We start from the raw sequence: 15,518 nt of genomic DNA on the forward strand, positions 1-15,518 counted from the left end.
AATAGGATATCACTAAGTTGATGAGAGTCTTATTACTTGCTGAGGCTGTACTTGAACCTGTGATCCTCCTGTCTCTGCCTCACAAGTACTGGGATTACGAGTGTATGCCACCAATGCTTGCCTAAAGTAGCATCTTTCTAACTCAGCATGAGAAAGAGTAAAGTATACTTTTTTTTTTTTTTTTTTTTTTTGCACTGGGGATGTAACCAAGGGACATTCTACCTCCAGACTTATTTTTTTATTCTTTATTTTGAAAAGGGCCTTACTAAGTAGCTGAGGCTGTCCGCAAACCTATGATCTTTCTATCTCAGCCTCCCATATGCTGGGATTACAAATGTGTGCCACCACACTTGGCTAAAGATACTATTTAATACATAAAATCACAAAAACAAAATGCCCTTATGAGTTTTTATTCAGACTTTAGAATTTTTATTCTGTGTACAATTTTAATATAACAATTAATTTGAATAATTAATTTCCAAAATTAGTACAAATAATACCTTAGTATTTTTATTATTTTTTGTGTACATCTTTTCAATTTTTAATGTTTATGGAAATAGTATTTCTTATAAGGCTTAGAAAGAAGATAATTTTTTTTTTTTTTTGTGTGTGTGTGTGTGTGTGTGTGTGTGTGTGTGTCACTGGGGATGGAACCTAGGGACATTCTACCTCCTAGCTACATTCCCAGCCCTATTTTTATTCTTTATTTTGAAACAAGGTCTCACTACGTTGTGGAGGGCCTCACTAAGCAGTTGAAGCTGGTCATGAATCTGCGATCCTCTTGTCTCAGCCTCCCAAGTACTGGGATTACAAGCATGCGCCATCATGCCCGGCAATAAATAAAATTTTAAGATAGAAAAAATAAACTCTTTATTTTCTAGGAGATGTACCTTCAGTTGTAAAAGGAAAAATGGGTCTAACAATCCAAATATTCACTATTTTTCTATTGATGAGAATTTTGTCAGATACCTCAAAGAATATGAACTGCACACCTTTTAAACAGAAGAAAAATTGTGTACTACTTAAATTACATATACCTAGTGGCAGAGAAGGACATTTTTAATTACTTATATTTAATAATAATCAGACCAAATTTTCAGTTGTTTTTGCTATAGATATTGAATAAGGCAGCATACAGTGATAGGATATTAATACTTCATTGGGACTTACGTAATCATATTTTCATTCAGCTTCTCTTGAGACTGAGTACAGTTCCGATAGTTTGCTGTAGAAAAATATTTTAAATTATGGAAGAAATTACAGTGTTTCATATGCTCCTCCAAACCAAATAGTGCCTTCTAGAGAAAATGAATTTAATTATCTTACTTTCTATTCTTTAAACTAGTACTTGAAATAATTATCTCTGCTCTCAAGAAATATTCATCCAATGTAAAAAAATACAAGAAAAAATTATCCATGTAGTTAATATACAGAAAGACTTGTTTAGGATACCTCTAATCAGGCAACAGTCAGAAAAGTAATAGTAATAGAATTCCCTTTTCCACCTTAGATTATGCATTTAGAATTAAGTTTGATACAACCCAGGGAATGATTTAGAAAGTCCAAAAAAAAAAAAAAAGCAAGAACAAATGTGAAAATTTTCAAAGAAATAGTCATAGAAAAGACTGAAAGAAATCTCATTGAAATATGTTGTTTTATATCCATTTTTCTGCATATGGATAACCAGTTTTGCTAACCATTTATTGAAGAGACTATCATTTTTCCAGTGTATGATTTACTCCCTTTTGTCAAAAATCAAATTGGCTGTAAGTGTGTGGATTTGTTTCTGAATCTTCTATTCTGCTCCATTGGTCTATGTGTCTGCTTTTGTGCCAATACCATGCTGTTTTTATTACTATGGCTCTGTAATAGAGTTTGAAGTCAGATATTGTGATGCTGCCTACATGGTTCCTGTTCCTAAGAACTATTTTGGCTATTTCAGGTTTTTTGTTGTTTCATCTGAATTTAAGGACTGATTTTTCTAGATCTGTGAAGAATGACCATGGTATTTTAATGGGGATTACATTGAGTCTGTAGGTAAGTTTTGGAAGGGTGCTATTTTGATGATATTTGTTTTACCATATGATCTAGTTACTACTAGACCTACTACTCTTGGGTATCTACCAAAAAGAACTGAAACACAACTATCATAGAAATGCAAACGTATTTATGTTTATAGCTTCACAATTCATAATTGCCAAACTATGGAATTAGCTGAGGTGTCCATCAACAGATGAATGGATTACAAAATTATGGGGTATATACACGATGGAATTCTACTCAGTCATAAATAAGAGCAAAATTATGTCATTTGTAAGGAACTTGATGGAACTGGAGACCATTGTGCTAAGTGAGATTAGTCAGTCACGAAAAATGAAGAGTCAGATGTTGGCCCTCATGCATGGAAGCTAGGAAGAGAGTGGAACAAAGAAGAGACTTTAGACAAAGCAGAAATCTTGGCATGAAGGACGGGACCTAATTGAGGGGGGGAGACCTGAAGAGAGAAACACATCAATGGACATGATGAACATACACTAACTCATCAAAGCCAAACATGTGCTGATCATGGGAAGGTGGGGAGGGGGAGGGGATGGGATGAGAACTGGGGAGGGCTCAAAGAGTGCTGTGTCATGTATGTCTCTATCACCCTGAACTGAATCAATATGTAGGATTATAGTGCACCAATAAAAAAAAAGTATGTTGGGTTATAACTAGGATGGCCATATAATAAAACTGTTCCCAACAATCTTGGGGTTGCAAGTCTTTCATAGGAACTTTTATATGCGTCTTCTAGTGAAAAGTTTATTAATAGTATAATAAATTCCTGATTTCACCTACTTTGCAAATCCATGGTCAGTATCCACTTTCTTAATTTTTCTTTCTTAACCCTCTATAATAAACATTTGAAAAGAATCAGACATCATGATATTTTATCTGTTACATAATCATATATAATAATGTCTAAAGATTTATTTATATGAAAACAATCCTTTCCCCCTATCTATTTATGGAATTGTAGTAAGAAAAAATTTGAGGCAGATTTCTAAAAATAAAATCAGAATTGACATGATAGAAATGAAGATGTTAAAACTTAATAGAAAGTTTTGAGATTTAACTAAGCTAATAAAGAGAATAAATGTTTCTCAAATTGTATTACAATGACAATAAAAATAGAACAATTTAATTTTGAATATTGCATTAATAGAGTATATATTGTATTAATTTGGTATGTGCAAAAGTTCAGTTCTGGCATAAATTGAGACCCCCAACTAATCATAGTTATTCATATGTTATTTGTAGGAAAAATGAATCTTCCTACATTATGCTCCAGAAAATCAGTGTTAATAATTAATAAAGTTATTGCTAAATGGTTGAAAGTATGCTCCTTAATGTTTCTATTTTAATAATATGCTATAACAATAATATCCATGAATTTATCTAAATCCTTATGTTTGCTATATCTGTTAAAATACACAGCAGTATCTATCAGAGAAGCACTGCTGTTACTATCCAAGGCAGGTAAGATAATCAGTTATATAGAATATATCTAACAAAAAGAATACTCCCAAGAAAACTAGCCTTAGGTTGCTGGATTTATCACTCATTAATTCTTAGAGACATAATTGGCAATCAATAAATATTTACTTAGTGAATTGGTAAATTCAGGTGCATAACAATTAATTTAGCCTCTGTCATTAAATGTAAACTTCTCATTTTTCTTCTATCTTTAATTTTTCTTATATAATTACAATATCAAAAAATTATAACTATTTAGACAGTAAACAATTACTTGGAAGGAGACGGAGATAGAAGTAATAGGTTAATCCTACCTACATAAATTAGTATTTAAAGTTAAATGGGGCACAGATAGAAGTAAAAAGCTAGGTCATTTTCCAAAAGGCAGTTTAAGTTTTATCTGAGTTATTTGTGTCAGCTTTCATAACTACCTACAAGGATACTTCCTAGAGTGGAATTTGGGGAAGATATGCAAAATAAGGGAATGACTAATATGTATAGTATTTACTAGATAAAACAGAATGAATATTCATTATGTCAATACATAGAGAATAATGTCATCTTGAAGGATACGACACATAAATAAGATGCTACAAAGGATATGAGAGATGTCTAGAGATATAGGTAGCATTAAAACATGCCTGCCAATACGGGTAATATGGAAACTTCTTCACACACTCAATTGCTAGACTTCTCTCTTATCTTTATGAAGGGTATTTGTCTCTCATGCTCTAATTTTCTGCAGCCTCCTTGTTGAATTATGCTCCATGGTATCACACATGCCTATGTCTATTAAAGAACTTCTGGTATCTAGTAAGCCAGAGATCACTTTATTGGGGGATTTTATTTTTTAATGGAGTTATTACAGGTAAGTGGTCTGGAATGACTCACGTTTTTTGTTAAAATTAAATTCTTTTATTATAATCCCCACTTTTTTTCTTTTTGCGGTACTGGGAATGGAATCCAGGGGCATTCTACCTCAGAGCTACACTCCCAGCCCTATTTTTTACTCTTTATTTTGAAACAGGGTCTCACTGAGTTGCAAAAGAGCCTAAGTAGCTGAGGCTGGCCGTGAACTGTGATCCTCCTGTCTTAGCCTCCCAAATGCTAGGATTACAAGCGTGCGTCACCACGCCAGGCTTATAATCACCACTTCTGATAGAACATTACTTTAACTTCTGGAGAGAAAAGCTGAACTGTAGTGGGTCTCAGATGATTCTTATGTATCAACAGCAAATGGCTTTGGACTTGAACCGCAGCATGGGCCTTCTCTTGAGTCTCCAGGCTGACAGAGCCTGGCAAAATGTGGACTCTCAGACTCTATAACCAGGTAAAGCCAGTTCCTTAAACTATGTGTGTAAGTTGATTTCTCTATGTGTATGCGTGTACACACACACACACACACACACACACACACACACACATTCATTGGTTCTGTTTCTCTAAAGAACTCTGAACAACACAGATTTATTTGTTAGTACCTAGCAGTGTAGAAGAATAAGTGACTTATGTATATATTATGTAGATTTTCTTATATAACAATTATAAAGCTGTATTAGGAACTTAGTATCCGTTTAATTTAATGCTTCTGAGTTCCCAGTAATACAGAAAAATAAATCTTGTACTCACTTGTGTTGGTTTGAACTAGACATCCACTAATAAGGTGATCGCTCATTTCTCCTAAAACCAGTGACATTAAAGGAAGACAGGCCCCGTTTACTAATGACGCCAGGATTCCCAGAATCATGAGTGTGATGTCCAGCCCATCAGCAAAACGGAACTGAGGAGAACAAAGCATGGTAGCGTTACGGTGCTACAACAAACAAAACCACCGGCTGCTTTGCCTTCAAGTAAACACTACGTTACAAATTGAGATGAAATAAATGATAAAATCACTGACATATCTTGATCTATAAAGTAAACTAAACAAACACCCAATATTAAGGATTTACAGCTGACTTTGAAGAAGGCTTTGAAAATAAAGTGGCTAAGTCAATATAAATTGTAAATGAGGACATAAGTCAGATAGGAAGTGGGCATGTGTGTTGGCTGGTTTGGGAATGAGTCATTTTGGAAGACAGCAGTGACAATGTCCTCCTTCACGGAACGATGACTGGCGGATTTTCCATTCCCTGGGCTCATCGGCATCTCAGCACTGTCACCACCAAGTGCAGCAGATAGTAAACAACTACTAAGATGGAATAAACTGTATCTTTTAATCTTTATTTTTATTTTAAGTTCTTCAGATTCATTCTACTCAGGCTAATATCCATCCTGTAATAAGGGCCTATACTAGTTTACAGGGCTGTTCGGAGCAAAAAAGACATGCCCCCAAACCAAATATCAGATGCTTTCTATTCTACTCTGCTCCAGATCTCTACAACAGCATTTCAAAACCAAACCATGAACAAAACTTGGAAACGTGGGTTATTTGTCTTACTCAGAAAGGTCAAGATAAAATGTAAGATGGCACCGAAGAGTGATTAGATTTGAATAGCATCAAGAGGAACTCAGTACATGCTTTGAGTGGAGAACAAGAATTCATGCTTTTCCGTGCATTCATGTAATAGCTGATCGGCATTTATGGAGTAACTTCCAAAGAAGTGTGTGGATGCATTTTCTGACACCGAAGTTTTGTGAAATGCCTAGAAAATTGATTTTATTTAAAAAGAAAGCTGGGCATGGTGGCCCACATTTGTAATCCCAGCATTTGAGAGGTTGAGACAGGAGGATCACAGCTTTGGGGACAGCGTCTTTGCAACTCAGTGAGACCCTGTTTCAAAATAAAGAATAAAAAATAGGGCTTAGGGGTGCAGCTTGGGCATAGAATGCCCCTGGGTTCCATCTCCAGTACCACACACAAAAAATAAAAAAAAAATAATTTATAACACATTAACACATTATCAATGTTGAGTTACTGAAAATATTGAAATGTATACATATTAAAAGTCACTTGTAATTATCCATCACTCAAAATTCATGTCTGGTAACATTTATGTAAAACACACGTTTTATTGTTGAAAAAATTAGATCACTGGGTGGATATTGTGCTATTTTTTCTTATTACTTATTGTAGAAATTTTGAATTATTTATATAATTGTTTTCTCACTAGAATTGGTACTTTGATGAATTTCTGTTTAAACTCTCCTTTCCCTCAAATAATAGAAGTAAACTATCAAACAAATACAATCATTCTACACTTTACTGATAATTCCCTAAAATTTTCTGATATGCATACTTTCTACATGACTTCACTTACAATCTCAGTAGATCCAACAGCTTGCTTTCTTGCTTTGGGCAATTGTTCTTGTAGTGTTCTGGAAAATAAACGTTTAAAATAGAAAAGTTAAACCGGGGATTGTGGCGCACACTTGTAATCCCAGCGTTTGGGAGGCTGAGACAGGAGGATTGCACAGGTTTGAAGCCAGCCTCAGCTACTTAGTGAGGCTCTCAGCAACTTAGTGAGACCCTGTTTCTAATAAAATATAAAAAATGGTTTGGGAGTTTAGCCCAGAGGTAGAAAACCCCTGGGTTCTTTCCCCAATACCACACACATACACAAAGAAAAGTTAAAATATGAATATAATTTGCAAAATTTTTCAATTTATATTTTGCTGAAGTGTCAAATATTACCCTTGATAACAAATTTATAAAAACACTAAAATTTCAAAAACACACTCAGTGATAGTATAAAATTTTAAGAAATATCACAAGGAAAAGAAGTTATCACTGGTTGTCTCCAACTTTGTTAAGGTAGTAAGTAAATGCAAGGATCTGGAGTAAAATTTTTTTAAAATGTGACAAAATATTCATAACAATCTTATCATAACCATTTTTAAGGTATACTATCAGGGCACTGAGTACATTCACATTGGGCTACATGGAAATGCTTTTCATCTTGTAGAACTGAAGCCCGGACACATTACACAATTTCTCATCACCCCCTTCCCCACCTCTGACAGCCAGGCATGGTGGCTCACGCTTGTAATCTCAATACTTGAGAGGCTGAGGCAAGAGGATTGAGGGTTCGAGGCCACCCTCAGCTACTTAGTGAGGCCCTCTGCAACTCAGTGAGACCTTGTTTCAAAAGAAAGAATAAAAAATAGGGCTGGGGGTGTATCTCAGGGGTAGAATGCCCTGGGTTCCATCCTTACTACTGCAACAAACAAACAAACAAACAAAAACAAAACAGTGGAAACGCCCAGTATTTTTTCTTTCACTCCTGACTTAATGGCTCCAGGCCCATCCTTGAATTATTTACTTAGTATAATGTCTTCAAGTTTTATCCATATTTGTATCATATCTATATATCACATTTATTTGCTAATTTATTAGTTGGTGGACAGGATTACTTCCATATTTGGCCAGTACTAACACTGCTGCTTATATGGCGATACAAATATCTCTTTGACTTCTTGCTTTCAGTCCTTTGTGGTATATACCCAGAGGTAGAATTGCTTAGTCATAGAGTAGTTCTGGTTTAAAGTTTTCCAGGAACTACCAAACTCTTCCACAGCTGCTGCTCCATTTTACATTCCTACCAACAGAGCATAAGAATTCCACTTTTTAAAAAATCTTTACCAATACTTTTTCTTTCTTATTTTTAATGGTACCTATCCTAGTGAGAATAAAGTAATTAATTATTTAATGTTCAGTAACAAAAGAATAGAGTAATTGTGATCTTTAATGACATGAACTTAAGTGCACAAGAGCACATAAATAAGTGTACTGTACTTTGAAAGTTGTCCCTCATTTGAAAATTTAATTTAATTTCAAGGAGGCCCTAATGCAAGTTGTAAATTTTATCCATTTATTTCGTAGAAATATGTCATTTACACACACACACACAGACACACATACACACTTCTAAAATGTTAAAAGATTAGAGGAAAAAGAGTTTAGGTGTTCTAAAAAGACATCATAAAAGAACAACTTCCAACTCTTCAGCTTTATAAACCTCATGTTCTGTCAGTTTCAATAAAGGACAGGTCATTTAATTTTATTCCTCTTTAGGTTAATATGTTCTGTATGAAGCACAGAAGACAAAAAAAACCTTTCTTCCTACCAAAAAACATAAGATTTTAACCTTAAGACACTTAAGCTTTCTTTTCTTGATGAATTTTGTTTCAGGGAATGCACTGGCCTTCAGGGAAAGCTTCCAGGGGAGACTTGAACCATCTTTCAAGTCTCTTTTCTTTTTTCCAGCGAGTGAGCAGGCAGGAGTCAGGGTCTGGGTTCTTGTGCTCCTCATGCTCAGCGCCTTTCCTGGGCTACCTAGTGTGGTCTCCTGGCAATGGCTGGGGGTGGAGCCTGAGGCACCGGAGGCAGCTGGCTCCATCGTGGTGCCCGTGAACAGCCACCCAGCTGCTCCTGAGCCACGTGGTTCTGTTTCTGGGGTCTAATCAGAGCTCTGGTGTGTACTTCGAGGCTACGCCAACTCCCGGATGGTGTGAATTCCACCTCTCAGGGTCGACCCACCCTACCTTCCATCCCTGTGGCTCTTTCACAGTGTTTTTCTCCTCTTCTCCAGTCTTCCATTGTTCAACAAAAGACACCTCAGATAAAGAAGTAGAGATGCCAATAGCACGATGAAGTGGATTTAGGGGAGGGAGGAGAGGAGATGGAGACATAATGAGGGTAACAATCTGAATGATGCTGTGGATATATAGAAAATTATTAATGCCAATCTATATGACCCGCGTAGATGGGGGGAGAGAAAGGATGGGATCTGGGAAACATACCAAGTGTTGTGAGCATGTATACATATTCCCGTTTCTCTATACCTTGGTATGGTGTACGATTACAATGCACCCATAAAAGTATAAAAAAATTAAAGAAGTATGTGGTGTGGCATGCAGCTCTTTTTATTTTCAAAATATTTCCAATTCATTTTATCTTTCATTTTTAAAACAATAGCCATGAGTATAGCCATTGTGAAAATAGTATGGAAGTGCCTCAAGAAACTAAAAAATAGCACCATTATAGGATCCAGCAGTCTTACTAATAGGTACATGTAACCCAGGGGACTGAAATTAGCATGTGAAGGAGGCGTCTGCATTCCATGTGTATTGCAGCATCATTCACAAGAGCCAGGACACAGAAACAACCTAAGTTCATCAGAGGTGAACAGATAAAAGCCATGTGGTATCCGTACACAATGGAATACTATCTAGCCTTTAAAATAAGGAAAAAAGTTCTTTCGTAGCAACATGGATGAATCTAGAGAGATTATGCTAAGTGAAAAAAGCCCAGCCAAAATGACAAATATTACATAATCTCAGTTTTATGTGGACTTTAAAAAAGTTAAAATCATAGAAAAAGAAAGAAGAATGGTGATTACCAGAGGCTGAGGGGAATGGTGGTGAATGGGGAAAGGAGAAAGGTTGGTCAAAAGGAACTGAGTTTGTTTCAGTAAGACAGAAAGAATAACCTCAGGTGCTCTTTTGTGCAGTAGGATGACTATAATAATAATGTATTGCATATTTTTTGCAGTACTGGGGATTGAGCCCAGGGGCATTCTACCTCTGAGCTACATCCCCAGCCCTATTTTTTTTTATTCTTTATTTTGAGACAGAGTCTCACTGAATTGTGGAGGGCCTCAGTAAGTAGCCAAGGCTGGCTGTGAACCTGTGATCCTCCTGTCTCAGCCTCCCAAGTACTGGGATTAAAAGTGTGGGCCACTACACCCGATGTAATGTATTACATTTTTCAAAATTGCTAACAGAGTGGATTTTAAATGTTCTCACTATAAAGAAATGATAAGCATGTGAGATGATGGCTGTTAATTAACTTGATTTGGTCAACAAAAATGTACGCATGTATCAAATCTTCACATCATATCCCATGAAACATACCATTATCATTTTTCAATCTATAATAAAATAATACACATTTTAAAATACCCTCTGAAACTGAAAAAAAATGTTTCCAAGAGAAATTTATTTAGCTTCAAGAAGTTTCTGATAGAGGTGTCCTGATCCCTAAGAAAATAATATGCAGGGAGAGCACAATTTTTGTCATTAATGAACCATGTGAAGTGGAGATTTTTCGATTATATATTCAGATGTAACACTGTTCTTACTATAAAGTTAAACTGAATTTTAAATTATTTCCATTTTATATTGCTAAGACTCTTAGCACTTAGCAAGACCCTGTTTCAGAATAAGAAACAAAAAGGGTTGAGGAGTAGCTCAGAGGTAGAATTCCCCATGAGTTCAATCCTTAGTACACACACACACACACACACACACACACACACACACACACACGACCTGAAGTCCTAAATCAATAATTACTGCAGCTATTACCCTTTCTAAAAAAAAAAAACTTGTAATATTGATTCAATTGGAGAAGAGCAAAATGCAATACTATTTTTTGAAAAAATATAAATATATTTTATAACAGCTGTGAAAAGAATAAAGGGTTTTTGACTTTTCAGAGGAATGCTTTTTATATCATTTAGGAAAAGCTTACCCATTTCTCTGGTAATTTTCTTGCATCTCTTCAGTTCTTTCAGAATTTGCCATCATATTTACAATTTAATCCCTCTGAAATAAAATGTTAACAAATATAACATGGTTGTGTGAATTTTTTCACTTGGTTGATAAGTAGCACAGTTTACATTCCTAATAGCTTCTGCAAAACCAAGCTTCTCAGAATATAGCCTGGCAACATTATGCTAAGTGAGATTAGTCAGTCACAAAAAATAAGAAATCAGATGCTTTCCCTAATATGTGAGAGTGAGGGAGAAATGGGTCATAGGAGGAACTCTAGATGAAAAAGGAAATCCTATAGAGGAGCAAACAAGGCAACCTAAAGGAGGAGAAAGGAGGGGGGAAGAGGAAATTCTCTAAAACACACAATGTACTTAAACATATCGAAGTCAACCACTAAGCCAAGCAAGGGAAGGAGGGATGGGAAGGGAATGGGGTGGGAATTGGGTAGGGGTTAAATCAGTGATATGTGCATGTCTGTACACACAAGTTTTTTACCCCAATATGATGTATGAATATAATGCACCAATAAATACTTAAAAAAAGAATATAGCCTGGCAGCACTCCGTTCCAACTGAAGTCATCTATTCTGATTTAACACTGAATTTATAACTTCTTCACTTCATTCTGGGTTTAGGTTTGGAGTTAACGAAAGTTTTAGAATTGGAATAAAAGAAGGAAAATAAAAGTGGGAAACATGGTGTGTTGGGATACTGAAATTTACAACTTTCCTGGCGCTGATTTGATTGTAATTGCAAACCTTGAAGCCACTTCACTCTTAGTTTTCTCTGAAACAAACAAGCAAGAAACAAAAAACCTGCCAGGCACAGTAGCACACACTCATGATCCCAGCACTTGGGAGGCTGAGACAGTAGGATCACAAATTCAAGGAAAGCTTCCGCAATTTAGTCACCCTGTTTTAAAATTAAAAGAAAAAAAAAAGGTTTGAGGGGTATAGTTCAAAGGTAGACTGTCTCTGGGTTCAATCTCTAGCATAAAAACAAAAACAAACAAACCTACACCAAACAAACAAAACCAAATTGATGTAATTATTTTTATAAGACAGTATTTGAGGGAGTAGAGTTTTCTAGTTCATCAAATATAATTCATTTAGAAATTTCATTATATATAGATTTATAGTTAGAAATAGTTATAATATTTTGAAAATCCATTCATCATTAAAACTGTATTAAATAAAGATAAAATTCTATTCTTTCTTGGATACTTTTGGGATCATCATTAGGTTAATAAACTATTATTTCATCATTGACGAAATAATAAAAAATGATAATAAATTGATGTATAGTCATTTGTTTGTACCATATATTACCCTATACTAAGATGATTGTAAAGATACATATTTAAATTGTAGAGGGAATTAGTAATTAGTTAAATACTTTATTTATTTATTTATTTATTTATTTGTTTATTTATCGTGGTACTGGGGATGCAACCCAGGGGCTTTTATACCTCTGGGCTATACTCCCAGACCTATTTTATACTTTATTTGGAAACAGGGTCTCACTAAGTAGCTGAGTCTGGCTTTGACTGTGTGATTCTCCTATCTCAGTTTACCAAGTGCTGGGATTACAACCGTGCATCACCATGCCTGGCTCAATAAATTAAATTAAATGATTAATACCTAAGCATATGTAAGCGCTAATAAACTTTCAACTAGTAAGTTGCTCCTTAATATACTTTTATTATAACGATGTACCATATTGAGGTTCAAAGTGATAGATACAGACATAAATGCACATAGTACTTGTGTTTCCCTCTGAATCCCACTACCACCCCTTCATACATATTAGTGAAATTGGTAATGATACCTTCATATATGGGCATAGCATAATTTTTTACTGTTTCTTAACTAGTATGTTTCTTAATGAAGAACTGCGTCTCAGTGGGTCAGAAATGCTTTTAGCACCAGTAATTCCAGTAGTTGGAAAGCTGAGACAAGAGGATCACAGTTTTACATCTAGCCTAAGCAACTTAGCGAGGCCCTCCACAAGTTAGTGGGGCCATATTTCAAAATAAAAATAAAATAGGGCTGGGTATGTAGCTTGGAGGTAAAAACCTCCTGGGTTCGGTCCCCAGTACCATGTGCACACATACACACACAAAAAAAAAAAGAAAGAAAGAAAAAGAAAAAAGAGAGGAGGAAAGAGAAAGAAGAAAGAAGGAAGGAAGGAAGGAAGATAGAAAGAAAGAAAGAAAGAAAGAAAGAAAGAAAGAAAGAAAGAAAGATAGACAGACAGACAAAAGTGCTTTTTAAAAGCACCAAGGAGGAAAGGATGATACAGTCTACTACCAGCTTATTCTTGCTTTTTGGAAGTCAGTGGTCATAACTGTGTGTAGAAAGTATTTACAACTACTCTACCTTTAGTAATTTGATGTATATGTAAGAAAAGGAATAGCATAGAAAAGTCATAAAAGGATTAGAAAATACTAATCATTTAAATCTTATCAAATGAATAACTATATAATAAAACTCATTACTTTATAAAAATAAATCAAAACAATTAAGGCTTACCTGGGTAAGTGCATGATCTGCTGTTCACAGATTTACACCAAAATCACGAATGCCTTCTCTCCTCAACAAATAACCAACAACTGGACTTTTTCCAACTGTGCCTGACCGGGCTTTTTTTCTGATCGCACTGCCAAAGCATCTGATTATACGATGATGAATTCCCAGGTGAAGCACATGCTGTGCTTCGTGTCTACTGCACTTGGGAAACAACGTGGGCAAAGAAAGGCATTCAGCCAAACACACTTTTTTTTTTTTTTTTTGCAAAAATCTGTAGAACCTGAATATGTGTAACTTTTTATTGTTTAGTCTATAGTATCTTTTTAGATAGCTGGGTTAGTAATTATGATAGGTAAAGGACATGTCTTTAGTAAGTTAATGACACATTTGTATAACAGATATTTATTAAATAATGTTTTATCATAGGTGATTCTCCTTTATTATTACTTTGAAAATAGTCACCTCTTTCATTTCCTTCTGCTTGTGTCTGTATTATGTTCAATAATACATTCTGCCCTAGGTTACAAGTCTTGATTACCTTATCAGATTATAGTTTTCTATTCCTTCATGAAGTAATTAAAAAAGTATTGACTTTATATGATACATCAACTATTAGTTTACAAGAATTAAAAGATAGATTTTCTTTTTCCAAGGAGCTTAACATCTTATTTTTCCCTCCATACCACCGGCTCACTACTCAGTGTGGTTCAGAGAACAGCAGCACAAGCTTTATGTAGAACATATTTAGACATGTAGAATAAAAAAATATTTTAGTTGTGTCAAAATGTACATAACATAAAATTTATAATTTAATAATTTAAAGGCACAGTGCAGTGACATTAAGTTCAGCACAGTTGTGCAGCCATCATAGCCACCCATCTGCAGAACCGTCTCATCCTCCCAAAGTGACGTTCTGTACCCATTAAACCCATGAGCAGCAGCGCCTCATTCCCTCCACCCCGCAGCTGCTGGTAACCTCTTATACTTTCTGCCCTTATGAATTTGACTACTTTATGTATCTCGTGTTGCTGGAATCATACAGCATTTGTCCTTTTGTGTCTGTTTTTTTGTGAGCATTGGTGTACAAGTATCAATTTGAGTAATCTTTTTATTCTTTTTATATACCTGGAAGAAAAGCTGCTGGATCGTATAGCTATTCTGTGTTTCTGTTTTTAAGAAGCTCCATACTGTTTTCTTTTTACAGCAGTTGCATAATTTTACATTCCCACCAGCAATGCACAAGGGTTTCAATTTCTTCATATCCTCTCTAACACCGTTATTTTTTTGGTTGTTTTTGTAGCCTAATTTATGGTATAGTTTTTTATTTTCAATACTGGATATGCAAGCCAGGAGCATTCTTCCTCTGAGCTATACCCCCAGGCCTATTTTTTTTCATTCTTTTTTTTATTTTTTATTTTTTTGGTGGTACTGGGGTTCCTAGAAGCCCTTCTACCTCTGGGCTACACTCCCAGACCTATTTTATACTTTTTTTTTATTTTTGGAAACAGGGTCTTTTAAGCCAGCGCCTGGCTTTGAACCTGCGCGATCCTCCTGTTTTTGCCTTCCAAGCTCCAGGATTACAAGCGTGAGCCACCACGCCTGGCTTTCATTCTTTATTTTGAAACAGGGTCTCACTGAGTTGCAAAGGGCCTCACTAAGTGGCTGAGTTTGGCCGCGAACCTGGATCCTCCTGTTTCAGCCCCCAAGTACTGGGATTACAAGCATGCACCACCATGCCCGGCTATGGTATAGTTTAGTATTCAATGTGAACTTAAAAAATGTTTATTTTGCTATTGCTGGGTAAAGTGTACTATATATGCCTGTTAGATCGTATTGGTTTATAGTGTTGTTCAAATTCTATTGGTTTATTGATTTTCTATCCTTTTTTTTTTTTTGATGGTACTGGGGTGGAACCCAGAGGCTTTCTGCCTTTGGGCTATACTCCCAGATCTATTTTTATGTTTTATTTGGAAACAGG

General features: G+C 35.4%; 1 protein-coding gene across 1 annotated transcript in view; it reads right to left on the minus strand.

The window, feature by feature from the left end:
• The window catches only part of ABCB5 (ATP binding cassette subfamily B member 5), a gene marked incomplete at both ends in the record, with an annotated part of 120,129 nt that extends 109,086 nt beyond the window's left edge, over positions 1-11,043 (minus strand). The window contains 4 exons of the mRNA XM_080701175.1: positions 1,171-1,225; positions 5,146-5,296; positions 6,777-6,834; positions 10,991-11,043. Of these exons, the coding sequence (XP_080557301.1) occupies positions 1,171-1,225; positions 5,146-5,296; positions 6,777-6,834; positions 10,991-11,043 (317 nt within the window). The remainder of the gene's footprint in view (positions 1-1,170; positions 1,226-5,145; positions 5,297-6,776; positions 6,835-10,990) is intronic.
• Between the last annotated feature and the right edge of the window lie 4,475 nt (positions 11,044-15,518).

The sequence above is a fragment of the Muscardinus avellanarius genome (assembly GCF_963383645.1).
Source record: "Muscardinus avellanarius genome assembly, chromosome: 9".
NCBI classification, from domain to species: domain Eukaryota; kingdom Metazoa; phylum Chordata; class Mammalia; order Rodentia; family Gliridae; genus Muscardinus; species Muscardinus avellanarius.